At 60.6% G+C, this 21,643-nt stretch overlaps 1 protein-coding gene across 1 annotated transcript in view; it reads right to left on the bottom strand.

Annotated features, from left to right (window-relative positions):
- Positions 1-21,643, bottom strand: part of FAM20C (family with sequence similarity 20, member C) — a 51,791-nt gene that overhangs the window by 22,570 nt on the left and 7,578 nt on the right. The window contains exons 3-5 of the mRNA XM_005860844.2: positions 21,525-21,643; positions 19,797-19,984; positions 10,177-10,255 (exon numbers count right to left, since the gene is read on the bottom strand). Of these exons, the coding sequence (XP_005860906.2) occupies positions 10,177-10,255; positions 19,797-19,984; positions 21,525-21,643 (386 nt within the window). The remainder of the gene's footprint in view (positions 1-10,176; positions 10,256-19,796; positions 19,985-21,524) is intronic.

Below are 21,643 nucleotides of genomic sequence, written 5' to 3'. Positions count from 1 at the left end.
TACACACACACAGACTCGGGGAGGAGTGAGGAGCAAAGGCCAGGACTGATATGTAAGGCCAGTGAGGGGGAGGCTGATGAGGGTCGTGCACACTTGCAAGCGTGTCCTGCAGGGACGGGAGGAAGGAAGGAGCAGCCCCAGGCGCATCACCCACCAGAGTCAGCCTCCACGCACCATCTGCTCACCTCCCGCCAGCTGTCCCTACGGGCAGCTCAGGGCCTCCGCAGCGTGTATTTGCTGCAGGGTTACGCTGGCTCTGCTCAGGGCCAGGCTTCGAGCAGGGACTCACGGGGACGTGTGGGGAGTCTGCACCGCCCCCCACCCCCACCCCCGCCACCTCCCGGGCTGCCTGCAGAACAGGCGGTGCTGTCGCTGACTCCGCCGTTTGGGGAAAACACTTTGGAAAAGTACTGAACCCACTGCCCCAGGCAGGAGACTGGACTTGGCTGATCCCGGTCACCTGGCAACCTCTCCTTCCTCCAGGTGTCCTGGCTACAGGTGTGCCCAGGTGCGGGGAGGGCAGGTGCAGGGCGTGGCCCACCGGTCTGGGCTTCTCCCTGGGAGGTGGGGATGGACACGTGGGAGATGCTGTCGGGCACCGGGGTCGGCGGAGCTCCGAGCTGGCACCTGCCCCATGAAGCGGGGAGACCGGAGGCTGGACAAGCATTTCCTGGAGCAGCACCCAGGAGCATGGTGCCCCAAGTCAGGGTCCACCCTCAACGACAGGGGGGAGCTGTCCTTTGTGCTGGTTCCCTGTGGCTGCTGACATGCCCACGGGCCTAGTGCCTGAGGCAGCCTGGGAAGGGTGTGCGCCTTGGTCGGCTTCCTCCAGCTCTGGTCACGTCACCTCTCAGGAAATGCATTGCACGTCTAACGAAACGACAGGGTTTTCTGAGGAAAAGTACCTCTGTTTCCACAGAAGCCAAAGAGGCAGAACCTGGTAAATGCTGGGCCATCCCTGGTGCACGGTCAGGCCCGGGGTCCTCCGGCTCTGACCCTGGCCCCCGTCTTACTGACATGAGGTCGGAGGTGGAGAAAGAGGAAGACACGTTTGCAGAGTCACAGGATGGAAATGGCAGGTCCCGGGTAGGAACAGGTGTCTCTGACCCAAGTCTGCGCTCCTTCCTCTGCACCCTCCAGTGTCAGACGCGCAGCTGAGGGTCCTCAAGTCTCTGAGCAGAACAACCGACTCCACGGCCCAGAGCTGGGCGTGCGCGGCCTGAAGTGCCGGCCGCCAGGTTGGGTGCCCAGGCTCAGGGGCACAGGAAGGGCCCGAGGTCTGGCTGCAGGAGCAGTCCCCGCCTCCGAGAGAGGCCAGTTCTTAGAGGCCCTGCTCTGTCGGGGGACCCGTGAACGACGGGGCTCCGTGGGAGGACGGTCACCGCAGAGCCCCATTCCAGCGAGGCCCATCCCAGTGTCTAGGCCCCGCACTCCCAGACTCCTCCACCTTCCTATGTCACCCCCATGGAGCCCCTCCCTTTAGAGCAGCGGTTCTCAACCTGTGGGTCGCGACCACTTTGGCGGTCGAACGACCCTTTCACAGGGGTCGCCTAAGACCATCCTGCACATCAGATATTTACATTACGATTCATAACAGTAGCAACATTACAGTTATGAAGTAGCAACGAAAATTTTATGGTTGGGGGTCACCACAACATGAGGAACTGTATTAAAGGGTCGCAGCATTAGGAAGGTTGAGAACCGCTGCTTTAGAGGGACAGCCCCCTAGAGTCCCCACCGTTACTGTCAACACCTCAATGTCCTTTAATCTGTGCAGAACTGAGAACTCATGTTTCGGTTAAAAACAGAGGAAACTGGCCTGGCAGGTGCTCAGTGGTTAGAGCCTCGGCCTGGGGGCTGAAGGGTCTTGGGTTCGATTCTGGTCACGGGCATGCACCCTGGATGCAGGTCGATTCCCGGCCCTGGTCGGGGCGCACGTGGGAGGCAACCAATCGGTGTGTCTCTCTCACATCGATGTTTCTCTCTGTCTCTCCCCTTCCCTTCCACTTTCTCTAAAAATCAACGGGAAAACATCCTCAGGTGAAGATTAACAAAAATAAAACAAAACAGGAAACTGGCAGCGTGTTGCCCAGGCCCGTGAGGAACAAAAGCCAACATTATCCGGCTCCGACCAGGAGTGGGTGCCCACTGAGCAGTCACGTGACTTCCCTCCCGAGTCCTCGCGACCGTGACGTGTCCCCAGCCCACAGACAGGGAGACGGCCAGCCAGAGGGCTCAGCCAGGGGGCCCGACAAGGCCGCGCTTCAGCCCACGGGCGCCCTGTTCCCAACACCCTCTGCCGGCTCCCCCGGTTCTCACGGGGGTGACTCAGGAGTGAAGTTAAGGGGAAGTGAGTGCGCCTTCCCCAGAGGCCGCCGTCCTGCACCGAAGCCCCTCGGTGCATCGTTTTATTTAAACGTAATAAGTCGAGGATGCCACGCTGCTCCGAGTCTTCCCACTGAGGACGGGGCTCAGCGTCAGGATCGCTGCCGTTTCCCCCCAGGGGGAGAACCCCTAAGCGGGGCGGGGCAGGGGGGCTGTGGGCGCCCTGTTCCCAACACCCTCTGCCGGCTCCCCCGGTTCTCACGGGGGTGACTCAGGAGTGAAGTTAAGGGGAAGTGAGTGCGCCTTCCCCAGAGGCCGCCGTCCTGCACCGAAGCCCCTCGGTGCATCGTTTTATTTAAACGTAATAAGAGTCGAGGATGCCACGCTGCTCCGAGTCTTCCCACTGAGGACGGGGCTCAGTGTCAGGATCGCTGCCGTTTCCCCCCAGGAGGAGAACCCCTAAGGGGCGGGGCGGGGGGGCTGCAGGCAGCCCGTTCTCCAGGCTGTTCCAGGAGCTCTTGTCTGCAAAGTGGACCTGGGGCATCAAACCTGCGGGGCCTGATCACACTGACCCTGAAAGAAACGCCGGCTTTTCCGCACACGGAAAATGAAGGCTCTAGTTCCTTCCCGTTCATGACAACTAGAGGGAAGGCCCGCATACCAGCAGGCACCCCGAGACAGCAATAACCCGCGAGATACAAAGACACGCCCCGCTCTGCTGTCAGGAGAGTGGCTTTGGGGGAAATGACCTTCTTGCCTTGATTTTAAGCAAAGGGGATGATCTTTCCCAGAGCCCCCGGGGAAACATTTGCCACAGTGAGCGAGGGGGCAGCTGATCAGGGTGGGGACGCTGGAGGCCTGGGCCCTGCGAGGCGACTCTGCCCAAACTCAGCTCCCCCATCTGCTCAGTGGGGACAGGGTGGGCCCAGAACTGCCTCTCAAGGGCCTCACTAAGCGTGCACCACCTTTCATCCCCTGCCTGGGTCTCTGCAGCTGTTATGAATCTATATGTATAAAAGGCTAATATGCAAAGTGTCCCCTTGGGAGTTCGACCGGGAGACTGGGAGTTCAATTACTCGCTATGATGTGCACTGACCACCAGGGGCAGCGCAGAGCAAAGGAAGGCCCCTGATCGGCCCTGATCACTGGCCAGGCCTAGGGACCCTACCCATGCACGGATTTTGTGCACCGGGCCTCTAATCATTAATAATCCCCTTTCCCTTCGACCCTGTTACACACGGGATTCCCGCTGCCACATGGGAGCAGGTGGGGATGGTTAACTCCTGTGGTCGGCCTGGGTAGTGCCCTTTGGCTGCAGGTGCATGAACAGGGCCATGCACACGGCCGGCACTGGCATCACACAGCTTGGTGAGCCCGCTAAGCCACTCCCCAGGTGGCCATGAGGACTCAGAGACCTGCTGCCCCATCATGGAGCCTGCGCCCGCCACACCCACCATGCCTGCCACACCCACCACACCCACCATGCCCAAGAGGGCACCTTGCAGTCCTACTCCTTGGCCCCTCCCGTGGATACACCTCTGTCCGGGTGGGCGGTGCTGAGAGCTCAGCTGGCAGGGGCAGAGCGAGCCACGTGCTGAAGGGGGACCTGGATCCCGGGGGAAGGTCTGCAGTGGCCCCAGGAGCGAAGGGGAGAAGACCCTTCTCCAAAACCCCTCACGCAGGCTCCACCGTGCTTCCTCCAGCAGCAGCCCTGCAGAGCCGCCAGCCCCACTTGGCCCCATGGATGCCGCTCCCACTCTCGCCTCCACGAGCTCCCCCACGTCCAGCTGGTCCTCGCGATGGTGGACTCAGGGTGGATGGCCAGGCGGGGAGCAGGGGCGCCAGGGCCACCGGCCGGCGCCGTCCTGCTGCTGCGTCCCGGGCAGCTCAGGAGTCTCTCTCAAACGCTGTTACGGGTCGTTGGTTTGCTTCTCAAAGTCCAGGTTCTTCTATAAAAATGATCCATGAAATTGGAGACAAGCCGTGTCCCACAGCTGGCAGCCTGGAGGTGAGTGAGCCTGTGCAGCACGGCCTCTGCTCAGACCCCGCCTCCTGTCTGCCCTGGGCCTGGCCGGGGCTCCGCGGGCCACTCCCTCCCTCCTCTCCAGGACCTGGGGCCGAGCCAGAGGCCTTGCCCGGCCCCAGTGAGCCTCTGTCTGAATCCCCTCCAGGGACTCAGCCTCTGAAATGTGTGTTTATCTGCGTACGTGGCTGCCGACTCCCCGTAGGATTGAAGCTCCTCTGGGTCCTGGTCACTGCTGAGTACTTGATGTCACGCCAGGTCTGAGTGGGCACTGTTGACCGTGCCAGGCGGGGCCCATGGGGGGGGGGAGGGACGAACCTGAGTGCCAGGATCTGTAAGGGGAGGCCCACCTCGGCCGGGCCCGCAGCTCTGACCCAAGCACTGCCCGCCCAGGTGGGGCACGGCTCGGGCAGCTTCCTATGGGCGCCCGAGCTCTGCCTGAGGAACCTGGCGCTGGCCCCATAGAGGATGCTGAGCTCCCGAGTCAGGAGGAGGGCGGGGGGCTTGGAGGCCGGCCCGAGCTGAGCGTGGACACAAAAGGGTCCTTGTCCACCTCTGGCCAGGCCAGGCCTCTGCGGGCTCCACACCCTGCGACTGGCTATTGGGCAATGTGTTTGCCTCTGGGCTGAGTGAGGGCAGCAGAGCAGAGGAAACAAATTATTTATCAGAACAACTCAAAGACTTACCCACTCCTAACGGTGCCATCACGGACCCTCGAAACCCATCATTGCCCCACGGCTTCCTGTGTGGATCCTGTGCCAGAAGCCTTCCCGCCCGGAGACAACCCCCACCCACTCGGCAACACCATCTCACGGTCTCCCGAGGTCGCTGAGCAGCCAGACCTTCTGTCCCACCCAAGGTCCTGCTCTCACTTGTGCCACCATCTGTCCACCTGCCCCTGAGTCCCGAGCGCCCGCACGGTGAACACAGGACCAGACCCGGCGAACAGCGTTGCCCACTGCCCTGCTCTCCGACCTGCGCCTCCTCTTCGCTGTGTGCGCTGGTGCCTGGCGGCCACACTGATCAGAGCAGGGAGGGGCTCCAATTTCTGATTTAGAAGCACCTTCCCCCAAGGTTTCTACAGCCGCTTATGCATCTGTGCCCAAGGAATGGGCCTCCAAACAGCTGCCACAGATGGTTTATCTCCGAGACACACACACAGACACACACACGCACGCGCACACACACTTCTACTCTTTGCAAAAAGAAAGAGAGCAGATGGCCCGTGGGGAGGCTCTGGGCACAGGACGCCCGGCAGAATCTCAGCCTCAGCCCCTGTGCGTGGCCTGGCCGGCAGAGAACAGTAAGTCCAGGTGGACCGGACACGCTGGGCTGGGGACCCCGCCCTGTGCACCATAAACACAGCAAATAGGAGAGAAATCGAAATATTTAGGGCCTCTGTGCCACGTGCAGGGCCAGGGCTGGCGGGAAGAGCAGGAATGCCTGCCCGGGCTGGCGAACGAGCTGGGCCCAAGCCCTGGTCTGCAGCCCACTCCTTGTTTGTGTAAACCCTTCTGGTCCCAGCGCCTCCTCCTTGAAGGAGAGAGCAGGAGAGTGGGTAGCAAAACCTGCCCTGTGATCGGAAAGGTCAAGTGACTTGATGGGAGGAAGAGCCACCAGCCCCTGCCACCCGCTACATCCGGAGCAGCAGCCGCCAAGTCCTGACAATAACATGGAGATGAGGAAACAGCTTCGAGGGGGTGGTGTGTGTGCAGTGTCACAACCAGCAGAGTGGCCTCAGAGACAGAAAGAAAAGGAGGGAAGGAGGGGCAGGCGCTGGGGGAAGCCACATGCTCTCTGCGGCCGCCAGCCGCCAGCACGTGTCAGCACGTGTCAGCATGCGGGAAGAAATGGACCCAAGGCCACAGAAAGGCCGCCAGCCCACGCACTCGGCAGGGACGCCACACCCAACATCAGCCACATAGGTGCCTGCACCACTACCTACAGAACACACGTTTACACACGGCGCCTGCACCGCTACCTACAGAACACACGTTTACACACGGCGCCTGCACCGCTACCTACAGAACACACGTTTACACACGGCGCCTGCACTGCTACCTGCAGACACACATGTCTACACATGGCACCTGCACCGCTACCTACAGACACACATGTTTACACATGGCGCCTGCACTGCTACCTGCAGACACACATGTCTACACATGGCACCTGCACCGCTACCTACAGACACACATGTTTACACATGGCGCCTGCACTGCTACCTGCAGACACACATGTCTACACATGGCACCTGCACCGCTACCTACAGACACACATGTTTACACATGGCGCCTGCACTGCTACCTGCAGACACACATGTCTACACATGGCACCTGCACCGCTACCTACAGACACACATGTTTACACACGGCGCCTGCACTGCTACCTGCAGACACACATGTCTACACATGGCACCTGCACCGCTACCTGCAGACACACATGTTTACACACGGCGCCTGCACTGCTACCTGCAGACACACATGTCTACACATGGCACCTGCACCGCTACCTACAGACACACATGTTTACACACGGCGCCTGCACTGCTACCTGCAGACACACACGTTTACACACGGCGCCTGCACCACTACCTACAGACACACATGTTTACACATGGCGCCTGCACTGCTACCTGCAGACACACATCTCTACACATGGCACCTGCACCGCTACCTACAGACACACATGTTTACACAGGTGCTAAACTAGACATCCTGAAAATTAGAAAGGACACCACACAGGTTCCGGAATATAGAAAGAACTCTTACAGCCTCTTAACAAAAACAACTAAAGAAACGGCAAGAGACCTGAACAGACGTTTCTGCAGAGAAGACAGAGACGGCAACACGGGCCTGGAAGCCGCTGCACATTGTCGTCGTTGGAGACGCCAGTCAGTCCACAGACACCCCTGCCCGCCGGGATGGCGGGATCCAGGGCACGGTAATCACCAGTGTCTCGCGGAGCGAGGCTGCCGGTGGGCTGTGGGCCGGTAACTGCTGTGGGAGGCCGTCGGCAGTTCCCGAGCAGGTCAAGGTGGTTATTACATGCCCGGCTCTTGCATTCCTGGGCATTTACCCAAAAGAAATGAAAACATACGTCCACCCAAAACCTGGTAGGTGAATGTTCCCAACAGCATTATTCTTAGGGCCAACAGGTGGGAACAGCCCAAATGCCACTGAGTGAAGAATGTATGAACGGTGACCTAGCCACACGATGGAATATTGTTCTGCCTTAAAAAGGAGTCAGGCCCGGCCGGCATGCTCAGTGATTGAGCGTCAACCTATGAACCAGAAGGTCACCATTTAATTCCCAGTCAGGGCACATGCCCAGGTTGCGGGCTCGATCCCCAGTGTGGGGCGTGCAGGAGGCAGCCGATCCATGATTCTCTCTCATCATGGATATTTCTCTCTCTCCCTCTCCCTTCCTTTCTGAAATCAATAAAAATTATTTTTTTAAAAAAGGAGCTAGGCCCTGGCACCTGCCACAACTCAATGAGCCTTGAGGACGTGCGGCTGAGGGAGAGAAGCCACTAGAAAGCAGCATTTCGTGATTCGATTCATTCGAAAGCCCCACAACATGTAGACACATGGAGACGGTCGGGGGCCAGCGGTCGTCCGGCAGAGGAGGGCAAGGAGAAGTGGGGGGCAGCAACCTGTGCACGGGGCCCCTCACAACGCTTTGCTACGACCTCCCTCGTCACGCGGATGAGCTGCCCTAGGAACTAACTCCTGTTCACACCACAGCCTGCAGCGAGGGGCTTCCTTACGCGTCATTTTGCTCAACATTTTACTCAGAACCTGAGTGAGTGAGGACTTAGGGTTCACAGCCTCTCTCCGCAGTAACGGGCGGGTCCTGGAACTGATCCTGGTGGCGGACACGCAATTCGGCGCAAACACTGACAGCACAGAACTACGGACTTCCCATGGGTGACGAAGGTGATGTGTGAATTTTCTATATACTGGAACTGATCCTGGTGGCGGACACGCAATTCGGCGCGCACACTGACAGCACAGAACTGCGGACTTCACATGGTGACGAAGGTGATGTGTGAATTTTCTATATCTATAAAACCCTAATGTGCAAATAGACTGGACGGCGGAACAACCGAACAAGTGGTTGCTATAACGTGCACTGACCACCAGGGGGCACACGTGAATACGGCGGGGGCACACGCAGAACATGGCGGGCTTCAGCAGCAGGTGATAGAGTGCGGAACAGCTGGATGGTGGAGCAGGTGAGTGGGGGCGCCAGACCAAGGTGGGGCACCGGTTGCTGTCATTGAGGTGAGCCTCTGGTGGTTACTGAAAATTCTTTTCTTCCGCATACCATGGTCCCACCCAGTGCTCACACCTGCTGCTGGCGCCTGCCCCATTTGCACCCGCTGCTGGCACTGGAGTCGCTACTCGTACCTGCTGCTGGTGCCCAGTGCTGGTCCTGATCACTTGGAGCCATTACGGGGTATGAGCGGCAGCTGCCAGCCCCAATAGCTCCTGAGGGGTGATCAGGGCAGCAGCCGCTGCTCACACCGGCTGATGGCTCTGGCCCCACTCGCACCTGCTGCTGGCGCCAGCCCCAATCGCTCTGCATGGTCAGTGGGTGCGAGCGGGGCCGATGCTGTCAGCCCATGGGAGCAGCGGCGGCGGGAGCAGGGCTGACGGCAGACAGGGGACTGGGGGCCGATGGGCTGAGACCCGCCACTGTGCCCACTGCAGCCTTGCAGCCCACAATTCCCTTCAAGGTGCACGAATTTGTGCACTGGGCCCCTAGTATCTTGATAAAGCTGTTAAAAATCTTGCTTGAATATCCAGGAACTCCTGGGCTAATGTGTTAATTATATGCTTTTAAATGCCTATTAAAAATATCTGATCCACCCCGGTCAGCATGGCTCAGGGGTTGGAGCACCAGAGGGTCTTGGGTTTGATTCCCGGTCAAGGGCACGTACCTGGGTTGCAGGGCCAGTCCCCGCCCCCCAGTTGGGGTGCATGTGGGAGGCAAACAGTCAATGTGACTCTCTCACAGCGATGTTTCTCTCTGTCCCTGCTCCCTTCTACTTTTTAAAAAAAAACAATGGAAAAATATCCTCACTCCTCGTGTATATATATCCCTTAAGCTTTTACGGCAGCCACACGTCACACAAACTACACGTCCCAGGACCCCAGGCTCCACCCTCCTCATCCAATCAGTTCAGAGTATTCTGCCAGCAGTTTACAAAGAGGATCAGGTCACAGAAGGACGTTTTCCATTAAAGAGACGATTGGTCATGGATTTAATCGTTTAATGGATTCCCTTGGGGCGGCCACAGGGTCTGCATGGCCATTCGGTGCCTCACGTTTACTTGGTGGCAGCTTTCATGTTTCCTGCAGCAGGACAAGCCACGCCCACAGGGTTACAGCGGAAACGCTGCTGGTGCACAGCCAGGCCTGTCCCCTTATCTGGCTGCTTTGGGGCGGGGCAGCGCTGAGCAGCTGGGACACAGGCCACATGGCCTGCAGACCCTGACACACCCACCCTGGCCCTACAGGAGACTGCTGACCCTGAGCCGTGCGGGGGCGGGGTCCTCCCTCCAAGGGGCAGACGGAGCAGCAGTGGGTTTCCCGCTGGGTAACAGGGATGAGGGTGGGGCAGCAGGCAGCGGGGAGAAAGCCGGGAGCAGTCGCCGAGTTCACCCCAAAACACTACTGGAGGACACACTGCACCTTCCACCAAACCTGGTGCCTGTGGGCAGCGCCAGCCCAACCCAGCCCCCCTCCGCACCCTCTCCACACCCGCTTCGCACCTCCTGCCCCCTCCCGCCTGCACCCCATTGCGCCGGCGCCCGCACTTACTTCATAGGCTTGAACAGGGCCTGCCCGTAGTTCTGGAACGTCATGATGAGCTTGAGCTGAGTGCCCCCCGACTTCATGGCTGCAGGGAGGCAAAGACACAGGGTCACCCGCTGCCCGACCCTCTGCTCTCCACGCAGACCTCACAGCCTGGGCGCTGGCATGGCCAAGGGCCCCCATTCTGCCTGGGAAGTTTGGGGTTCCTCACAAGGATGCCGACACGCCCTCCTCCCCATTCAGAGGTTGGGGCAGAATCTCAGAATCCCCAGGCCAACCCGAGACAAAGGGACCGGCTTCTGGAACAGCTGGGTGCACACACCCAGCAGTGCCTCCCGCCCCAGACACACCCCTCACACCTGGACACCTGGACACACCTACTCACACACAGACACAGCTACACACACAGAGAGAGCTATACACACACAGCTACACACGCAGTTACACTCAGAGCTACACACACAGCTACACACACACAGAGCTATACACACACAGCTACACACACACACAGTTATACACACAGCTACACACACAGTTACACTCAGAGCTACACACACAGCTACACACACACACAGGAGGTGAGCTGGCCGACCAGCCCTGTCACCCGCACAGGGCGGCCCAGGCCACCCAAGATAGGGTGATGTCACAGGGGTGAAGTGAGGCAAGGTGTCCCCACCAGGGTCCACGTTCCACTGGGTGGGACACCCGTAAACCACAAGCACCCAGAGGCTTCGGGCTGTGGTGGAGAGGTCCACGCCCGGAGGAGCCGGCAGAGGCCGCTCTGGGTGGCGCTGAAGCTGCCCCCACAGAGCAGGGGTGGTCAGGAAGGCCCGGGCAGGAGAGGAGGAGAGAGCGGGCACATTGCAGCACCTGGTGGGCTCTGGTGGCCACTGGTCCCAGGGCAGGAGGGGATGGGAGCAGGTGGGTGCTGTCCCCTCCGTGTGGGGAGCTGACTACAGGGCTGAAGGGTGGAGGCCAGTGGAGGGGGGGAGGGTGGCTGGAGGAGAAGAGGAAAGAGATGGAGAAAATGGGAAAATTCAAGAAATATCTGGGATGGAGGAGCCATTTGGAGGGGGTTTTGGGGTACGGAGGGGAGAGAAGAGACGAGGGTGACCCCGAGGTTTCGGCTGGAGCAGCTGGATGGAGGAGGAACAGCCTGGAGGTGAAGGTCGGGCCAGGTGAGCCTGGCTGCCCCAGGACAGACCCAGGAGCTGGCCTGAGGCGGCCAGCGTGTGGCCACACGTGGGGATCGTCCGCACAGACGAGGGAAAGCGGCCGCCGAGGGCAGAGTGTGGAGGACCGAGGACCTGAGGCCATTGCTGGTCAGGGAGGGCCTGCAGGGCCTGGGAGGGTGGACACGACCTGTGAACACACCAGGGCTGAGGCGGGAGGGCGTCGCCGTGCAGGAGGCTGCGCTGCTGGAGGGCTTTGCTGTGGGGCCCTGACCAGAGACCCCGGGGCTCCAGGGGCACACGTGCAGGCGAGGACAGCAGTGTCACCAGGGAAGGCCCTGCCCTAAGCGTGCACGCCATGGGTGCTGCGTGGCGCACCCTCGTGGAACCTGCTGGTGTTAACGTGTGTTAATGCAGCACGGGCGTCCCTAATGGGCACGAGGCCTCTTGGTGTGAGCGCGCATAGAAGCTGCCCCTGACCGGCCGGCTGCAGCTGCTTTGTTCGTAAGGAAGGAGGAACCTGGTGAGTTCCTCCCGTTCCCTGCACCCAGAGGGCTCCATCCGGGCTGAGGAGCTGGCCCCCACCAGCAGCCCTGAGCCTGGAGGCTCGCTCAGCCCACTACGGCTGGGCCCCTAGGCGCTCACGCTTCTAGCCTCAGGGTCCCCTTTCGGTAAGCGGGGCTCAGGGTGCCACCCAGCCTCCTCCAAGGGGGTCTGGGGGTCCAAACAGCCAGGGAGCGTATTTGCCCTGTTGGCGCAGGCGCCACTCACCTGGGACACGGGGACGAGACCCGCCCACCTCCTCGGACAGCAGCCCCACGAAGGAGTGACGCCGTGACGCCTCAGGAGAGCACCGACGGGGCACCCCCCGAACGGCAGGTTGCCACGGGGAGCGAGTTACCTCCCTGAGGTTGTCGGTGGCCCATGGCCCCTGAGCACCAAGCCCAGGCCCTGCCTCCAGGTTCCGCCCCCACCGGCCAACTCCTCCCAACGCGGCGTCTGCTCCGGCCACAGCCGGGCTGTGTCTGAGGACCGAGAGCTCTCAGGCTCCACGATTCCTGTGCACGCTCCTCGGGGACACAAAGCCACTTCCCTGCGAAACACTGGAGACACTCGAGGGACAGAGTGCCACGCGGCCTCCGACATGCCGAGCGTGAAGGACGCGGAAGCCGCCGTGACTTGATTATTAGCTCGGCCCTGCTGGGCGGACGGTGGTTCTCTCCCGAGAGCTGCAGGTGAGTTTAATTTTCTCTCCTCTCATCACGAACAATCTCGGCGTCTTTAACAAGATGAGAACAGCAGTGGCTCCTGAAACACTGAGGGGCCCGATGCTGCCCCACAGGACGTCCCCATTTCCATGGAACAGCGGGGGCCACTGGGTTTAACTCCCCACCCCACGCCCCCTCCGGCCAGTCAGAGGCAGCCCACCGCTCTTCCCAGGGCTGGGGACCCTGGCTTCTCTTAATAACAAAATATTATGCAAACCTGGCCGGCTTAATCCCTCTTGCTCTGGAAGCAAATCCACACACACTGCTGCTCCCCACAGAGCAAACAAGTAATCCATATACATAAAAGGCTAAGTGTCTGTCCGACCGGTAGCTATGATGCACACTGACCACCAGGGGCAGACATTCAACACAGGAGCTGCCACGATGCGCACTGGCCATTTAAAAACAAACAGCACCACAGACCTGGTGCCGACAAACCAACACTCAGCTTCCCCCAAGTGGGACACAGGCCCCACCACCACCCCGGGGCGACACCTCACCAAATCGCAGCCGACACTGCCAAGACCCCATGGTGCAAAATGCAGCCCCCAGCCCAGCCCAGCCCGGAAACGGTCGCTGTGGGCGCCAGGTAATGACGTCACATAGCAACGCCCAGCCTCCTCTCCCTGGCGACTAGCCTCCTTGCCGTTTCTTTAGCCCAGGAACACGACTTGCTCTATAGCCAGGTGCAGACATTTCACAATTTAACCAAATGTTTGTGAAGCGTTTTCCCATTTGATCCTCACAGAAGTCCTGGAGTAGGCAGATAGGAGACGCAGTGGAATCCTATTTTCTTTGCATTAGCCAGAAAGCGGAGATTTAGAAAGCTTAGAAACTTGACCCGACTGAACAGAAGTAAGAAATGGTGGACCTTGACAATGACTTCAGGTTTTCTCACTGCACAGAATATAGTCAGACACGGCTGCAGTTAAATATTTTACCCTTGGTTCTCCCTGCGTGATCTACAATAATAATCTGCTTTGTGTTGATGTTTACTGCTGTGTTGCTGACAATTACCTGAAGGAGAAGTTGGGGTGCTTCACTGGGCTGGAAAAAGTTTAGCTACATCAGAAAGCAGGTATAATTAAGCAAGTTTATTCTGTACTAAAGGCCCGGTGCATGAATCCGTGCACAGGTAGGGTCTGGCCAGCCCGCCCCGATGGGGCCCATTGGGCCAGGCAGGCAGGGGGAGGGGCTGCTTTGGGGTAAGCAACGATTTCTTAATATACAAAAGGTACTAACCAAAATAAATTAAAAACTTGAACTTCAACAAAATCAAAAACTGCTATTCAGCAAAAGATACAATTAAGCAAATAAATAGCCAAGTGGTGGACTAGGAAAACATATGTGACAGTATGCACACACATACCATACACACGCACATACATGTACATAACTATATATACACATACATATATACACACACATAAAAGGCTAAGTTGACTCGCGCATGCGCAATACATATAAAGCTCTCACTGGCGCTAATCGCATGCGTGTGTTTCGATCTGTCATTGTTGATTGTGAATTTGGTTGACACTTCTTTTATAGAGAAAGGGCGAATAATGATATTAAAATATTTCTTCTAATTAATTTCCTTTCAATGTGCACGAATCCGTGCACCAGGACACTAGTTAGAAATTGAAAGGCGTTCAACTCCACTAAGGACTCCAGAAACACCAGCCATCACCCGGTCATGGGCACCACCTTTCTCTCCTCTGGGGGCTGTGCCTTCCCATGGCATCCACCTCTCACGTGGCCATGCTAGTCCTGGCAAAGGCCTGCTGGGGAGAGGCAGGTGCCCAGGAGTCTGTGCCCAGATGGGCAGCCCGCTCTCCCTGGCAGGATGGGCCCCGGGAGGTGGCCGGGCCGAGGGCCACAGCAGCGGAGCTGGACACAGACCGGCCGTGAGGAGGAGGGGGTGGTTTGGGGTTTCTTCTCATAGACAGACCGAGGTTGGCGACTTCAGGCAACCTTGTCCCAGGAGAGCAGAGGCCAATGCGAGGGGGCGCCAGGTGTGCAGGCAAAGGCTTTGGGCGGAGCTGCCAGGGGCCTCACCTGGTCGGGCTCCAGGGGCCCTGGTGGACAGCAACCTCAGCCCTGGGGAGGGACCCAAGAAGTGTCCCACGGGCGGCAAGCCAGGCACATCCCGCGGCCACGGCCCCAGGAGTTGCTCTCGCTGACCACGTCCCTCATCATCTGCCACCTGCTCTCCATCTCCCCAGCCTCCACCCAGTCGCCAGCACGCAGGGCACCCGGGCATCCAGGCCAGCTCTTCCACACCCACCCACGGCCACTCCCTCGCGGTGCCCCTGTGGGCACCCTGCTCTCCAGTCCTCCGGCCACGACCCTTTGTCCAGCTCAGTCAACCCTGGTAACCCTCAAGTCACATCCCCAACCGAGTGTAACATGTTGGTAATTAACATTGATTGATGGTCATCAACAACACGCATCGTTAATGGTACATGTTAATATGCGTTCATAGGTCTCCATGATGCTTTGCACTTCATGGTTCATCGGCACCGAGACGCCCGTGACCACTAACCCACCTGGACCCGCCAGTGCTGCCGACTTCAGGCCGCCACCCGGTGCCCTCGGGAGGCGGAGCCGAAATCGCTGCCGGCCGGGCGCCCACTTTTCTGGAAGATGCTCCCTGTGGTTCTGAGAACTTTTTACTTAAAGGGAACTGAGAGCACTGCTGGGTGGATCTGAGGAACAACTGGAACACACACCCGCTGGGTTCGGGGCCACAGCTGCCGTCTGTGCTAAACGGAGCGAGCAGGTGCGGGGCAGGGACGCCGTCAGCGCCAGGGCTTTTGTTCTTTTGTTGTTGTTGTTTTAAATAGATTTGCATTGATTTCAGAGAGGAAGGGAGAGGGAGAGACAGAAACATCAATGAGAGAGAATCATGGATCGGCTGCCTCCTGCACACCTCCCACTGGGGATCGAGCCCACAACCTGGGCATGAGCCCTGACCAGGAATCGAGCTATGACCTCCTGGTTCATAGATCAATGCTCAACTCCTAAGCCACGCTGGCCAGGCTGGGCATTTGTTCTTGACCTTGGACCAGAGGCTGGAGGAGCGCTGAGGGGGCTCCGCTAGTTGCTGCTTTCTCCACGTTCGGCTGGTGGATGACCTACGGCCCCTCAGCGCTGGGCCTGGGGGGTCTGGCTCATTGGGCATTTTCCGTTCTCCGCTTCTAGGCCCCAGACACTGGGACTCACAACCGCCTTGCACTGGGGAGGAGGCGCCCTGTGCCTTCGTGGTGCTGGGAGGAGGCAGGGCAACCATGGCCCCGGCACCCAGGGCAGCAGCTGAGGGCCCCAGGCCCAGCCTTTGTTCCGCCAGCCAGTCAGCCCTGGACTCCGCTGCCTCCACGAGGGCCCGGAGGGGGGGGCACCTGTTCTCCTTGGTTCAGGGACCAGCGAGGGTTTGTCCTGACCCGTCGGCATTTCCGGCAAGAGGCTGCTCGAGTCCTCTCCGGCCACGCGGCTTCTCCTTTGTAAGTCATCCCAAGAGCAGAGCCATTAACTGTGTCCTTGATTCTTCGCATCCATGACCGTGCAGGACGGCGATTTCATTTGTGCTGACGGGAGGTGCTGCACGCCCAAGTCCAAGCTGCACAGAGATGACCTCTTGAGCCTTCGAAGGCGGCCACGCTGCCGGGAGCCGGGAGCCTGGCCACGAACACAGCCCTACTGGCCACACGCGCTTATGAAGCGGTCAGTGGCTCTCAGCTGGCGACTTTGGGGACCATCCAGTGAGAAAGCATCTCGAACGTCACAGGAATCACACTCCCCCAAACAACACCCCGGGTCCAGGTGTAATAATGTGAACAACGGATGATCAAAGTGACTGCCCGGGGTCGATGGCTGAGGGCAGACTCCTGAGTGGAGCACAGGGATGTCCTAGCCTCAGGCCCGCCTCCCCCCAACCTCCCGGAGGCCTCAGTTTCCCTACCTGAAGGGTGGCAGCCAGAAGGCTGGGTTTCTGGCTCTGTAAATCGAGGGTCTTTTTTATGCCCTCACTGCGGTGCCTGAGACTTCTGTCTTCCTTTCCTTCCATTTCATGCTCAGGAGGACGGGGATGCTAAACCTTGAATCCTGGCGGGCTCGGCTCCCGTAAAGGGGGTGTCAACCAGGGTCCCCAGGGGGCCTTGAAGCCGCAGCCCCCTCGGCCACAGCAACGCCGGGTGGGCCCCCAGCAGCAGGCAGCTCCCACCTGGACACCCTCGCATCCGGGGACCCCAGTCTCCACACCTGCCCAGCAGGACCTGCTAGGTGAGGGCCCAGCCAGGGCTTGTCTCAAGCAGCTGGGTTTTCAACCAAATGTCCAGTGGACGTGGGGGCGACACCTCCCAGGAAGGGTGGGGTCACAGGAGACACCTGCCTTCGGCCCTGGCCAGTCCTCTCCACTCCCTGCAGAGGCGGCCCGGCCTGGACCCTGGTCTCCTGGGCCCCTGGATGCTGCTCACTCTGCTCACAGGGGGAGGGCTCCTGCTTCCTCAGGCACAGGGGGCTTTTCACACACAGGAACTCGCCCGGGAGCGTCTCCAGGCCCAGGCAGCGCGACGGGGCAAGTTCCTGGCTGAGGCCCTTCCCCATGGCGCCTGGGGTGAGGGGCTCGGGCCCCCACGGAGATCACGCCACAGAAACCCACCCCGCGGGGACTGGGCCCAGCTGTTCTCAGCTCTCCGTTACTCATGAGCCCGCGATGACCCCGTGACGTACGTTCCGTGGGTTCATGTCCTTCACAGTTGCAGGCAGACGTGTTCATGTTCGGGGATTTCGGAAATTTCGGACGACCGCAGTGAGGCGGTGTCTGCGTCACGCTCGCTGCGTGTGCGTGTTCGCTGCCTGGGTCTGGGCAGAGCCGAGGAAGCACCCTGACTCCACTGCGAGGGAGACAACAGGGATCATGCAGGCTCATCGGTCAGGCTGAGCCCACACGTTCAGGCTGAGCCAGGCCTTTGCTGTCAAATGGGCTGTTTGGATTTCAGATCCGCAAGCTGGAGGTTAGGTCCAGCTTATCACCACCCAGCGTCTCCGTGAGCACGAGAGGTTCGTCCGTGTGCCCAAAGCCACTCTGGCTGGCGACTGGCAGAACCAGGCCCATGTTCTGCCGGGGGCAGGGCACCCGGTCCCATCGGTGATACCTATGGCCCAACTGGCACGCAGAGTGACCCTGACCGACCAGCCCTCGCTCCGACGAACCCACTGCCCCAGGACAGACAGGGAGGACCGGCTGGTCCGTGTAGTCAGCTCAGACAGCCCAGGACCCTGACAATCGGGCAGGGACTCTCCCCAGGGCACCCTCAGCCAGAACCCTGGGGTGGGGCTCCCTAAGGCCAGGCCCCTACGGGGATGGGAGGAGGAGGGTGCCCAGGGTCAGCAAAGCTGCCTGGGTGCCCCCCCCTCCCCACCGCAGCTGCCCCCTCCCCACCGCAGCTGCCCCGGGCTCTGGAGCCCTGCCCTCGGCACCAAGCGTGTCCCGTGAGGGCTGGGAGGCGTCTGCTCTCTGAGGGGAGATGGCCCAGGCTCTGCACAGCCCTGTCCCTGACCCTGACCCTGTCCCTGACCCTGACCCTGACCCTGTCCCTGTCCCTGACCCTGACCCTGTCCCTGACCCTGTCCCTGACCCTGACCCTGCATTTGCCCTAGACAAGGTGGGGGTGGGGCATGGAAGCCCAGATGCCGAGCACCAGTTAATATTTTACAGGCTTGTCACGCTCACCATATTATTAGAATAAGATGCAACCTTCCTGAGAGACACGAGCCCACTGGACAAGTGGGGAAACTGGCGGAGGGATGTGCGCACGGCAGCAGCAGGCAGTCTCTCTCAGCAGGAACCCCTAAAATGTTCCCATTTCCTGAAGCCCTGCCCACCCTGCCCTTCCTGCTGAGCCCACACTCCGGGAAGACCCTCCTTCCAGGTGGGGTTGTCTCCCCGACACACCTGGCCTGGGTCTATGTGGCGCTTAAAGCATCTGCTCCTGGTCCGCGTGCGTCCTTCCTGTCTCCCTGGGACTCTCAGGTCAGGAGGCAGCAGAAGCACTTCGAGGATGGATTCATCCTCAACTGCCTGCCACCAGGACGGGCCCAAATGCAGGCGGTGCCCACAAAAGTCTGCTGCGTCGATGGAGGAGGTGGCAAGACACCGGACGTCTCCCCAGCAGCCACACTCCTCTCAGAGGGAAGGGGCACCCGGCAGTGGCTCTGCCTGACAATCCCTGCCGTTCACTGCTGCCCAGCAAGGCCCGAGCCCTGACCCTGGCGGGGTCAGCAGGGAGGCGGGGCGGCGCTGGGCACGGGAGTGGCTCTCGGGTTCCTCCAGGCAGCACGCTAGGTGAGGAGACCACCGCTTGCTCCAGGGTGAGCGTCTCGTGCTGGGAGGAGCCGCCCGTCTGCCTCCCCCCAGCAAGCAGCTCAGGCCGGGCAGAGAGCCCAGAGCAGACTCTGGAGAACTTGGAGCTCACCTGCCTGTCTCAGAGGCCGCACCTAACTGCCCTGTCAGCACCAGGACAGCCCCCGGCGGCTGGCGCCCGTCCAGCACCAGGACTGCTGCCCTGTGCACAGTGTGGAGACCTCACTCACAGCCCACTAGGCGGGCACCTGCCAGGAACGGTGCTCCCGCCCAGGGATCTGCCCAGCCCCCTGCGTCTCCAGCCACTGCAGACACTGGGGCCTTCCTGAGGCCCGAGATCAAAGGCTCAGACCTCCACGCCCGGCAGAAACCACTGCTGACACGCTTTCCCAGAACCAGTAACCGCTGCCCTTTCTGTCCGATTCAGCAGATCCCAAGGTGCTCAGGAAGGCTGCCTGCCAACCACTGAGTGTGGGCCTGCACATGCACAACGGAGCCTGGGTTGCCGTCCATACGGAAGGGCAGAGCCCCGGCTAAGCTTGGGTGCGGCCCAACCCAGGCGGCGCTGGATGCTCCCCTGAGCCCCCCACGTGGAGGAAGGGGCGCAGCCCTGAGGTGTCCCTTCTTTGCTGGTGGCGGGAGCTGCGCCCTCCTCAGCTGGGGAAGAGCTGAGTGCACATCCCCTCAACTGCACGTGGCCTGACACCACCTGTCCCCTCCTCCGGGCCTGCGGGCGTCAGGTGGGGATGCTCCAGCCGGGGCACCGGCCCCCAGGCCCCGTCGCAAGCCAGTCACGTGCCGTAGCACGTGCAGCGAGGCACCTACCCACACTGGTTATCTTCTGGGCGCCCAGGTCCTGCAGCAGGGCATCGACCGCAGGGCTGTCCCGGGAGTACAGCTCGTACCGGTTGATGCCGATGTGGAACTTGAGCCAGTTGGGGTAGCTGTCCACGGCCGCCTCCCCCGTGGGTGCGAAGTCCTCGCCCTCGGGGCCGTCGGGGCCGTCGTGCGGCCTATGGAGATGAAGGGACCCTAGTCAGCAGGGAGCGGATGGAGAAGGGGGGGGGGGGTCGGCCGCTGCCGCCGAGGTTTTAACTTTGGGTCTGAACCAGCGCAGCTTCTGTGCCAACGGGCCGTGCCAGGTCTGTGTTTTCCTGTGGCTGCTGCTCTAACGACTAATCACATCTCTAGAGGCCGTAATTCCTACCTACCCCCGAGCCCCAGACAGCTGTAACTGAAGCAGGAGCACCCAGGAGCTCAGCGCGAGGCCCCAGCATGTCTGTCCTGGGGTCACCAAGGCCGCCAGACAGCATGACGTCAGCTTGGGGTGCAAGGGGGGGGGGGGGGGGGGGGACCGAGCTCATTGTTGACCACAGACTATGTGCAAGTCTGACACGCCCAGCCTGTCAGAAACTTTCCCTGGGAACTCTGCTCTGGCTCCAGCAACCAGGGGTAAGGCTGATGCAACCGACTAAATTTAATTTTAACGAGGGCAGTCGTGGGTGGGGAGAGAGGAAGGAGGCAGGACCTGCCACCCACGAGGCTGTCCTCACACGCCTGGGGAGAGCGGACCCCACTTCCTGCTGGGCTGGGGGGGAAGGTGGACTTGTCCCAGGTCTAATTCACCTGCATGTGGCCTTCCCGGCCCCAAGTCCCCACCACAGTGGACAGAAGGGTGGGGCTACCCCCTGACCACTGGCTCTGGGCTCTCTCCTCCGAAGACCCCCCGGCATGCATGGTGGGGCGTTCAGACTCAGCACACGGCCTAGTTTCCAAGGAGAAGGCTCTTTGGAGAGGTCTGGGCTTGAGGTCTGGGCTCCTGGCCGTCCCGAGGCTTGGGTCACCTCCCCAGGTAGCTGTTTATTCCGGCCTCACTGCTGGTTAATATTCCACTACCCTGCTCCCAGCATCTGCTCAGCTTGCTCTTTGTAGCTGAGGAGGGCCTTGGGGGGAGGGTTTAGACCAGGACAGTTTAAAGAGATGCTTCTCCCCGTGAAGCTGTCACCCCGGCCGCCCCACGCGGCTGGCACTGGCACAGCGGCTGGGAGAGCCCTTCCTTAGCCCTTTGGAGCCCGCACACCCCTCGGCTAAGGGGTCCTCAGTGACAGGTTCGCACAGAGCAGGCTTGGCTCCCAGGCAGGGGCAGGGCGGGCTCTCCCTCACTCCCTGGGCTCATGCTCACTCCACCCGCAGCTCATTCATTCATTCATGGCCTGACCCCACTGCCCAAGCCCGGGACCAGGGCCTGGCAGGACCCTCCCTGGCTCCCCTGCCCAGAGGCCTGGGCGGCTGACTCAGGAGCAGCTCCACACCTGCACCTCTCAGGGATGCAGCCCTTTCCGAGACAAAGGCCGCAGGCACAAGAGGCAGGGGTGGCGGGTGGGGGCCCACCAGCTCCCCTTCCGGCCGTGGGTCTCCGTTCACAGTGCCCGGGGCACGAAAGGGCCTTTTCTGGGGGGAAGGCACACGGGTGGGTCTTTATTCTCAAAGGGTGTGTGGCTGCCTGAGGGGCCGGGCCTGCCGGCGTCCACCCCGGGCCCTGGACCCGCTCACCAGTTGGGGTTCTCCGCCGCCGCCTTGGGGTTGAACCTGATGTCGCTGTTCACGTTGAAGAGGACGTCGTCCTCGGTCAGCGGGGGCACGGCGACCCGGTACAGCGGATGCTCGAACAG

Source organism: Myotis brandtii, unplaced genomic scaffold, assembly GCF_000412655.1.
Source record: "Myotis brandtii unplaced genomic scaffold, ASM41265v1 scaffold1408, whole genome shotgun sequence".
NCBI classification, from domain to species: domain Eukaryota; kingdom Metazoa; phylum Chordata; class Mammalia; order Chiroptera; family Vespertilionidae; genus Myotis; species Myotis brandtii.
This window is presented reverse-complemented; position numbering and strand designations above follow the sequence as displayed.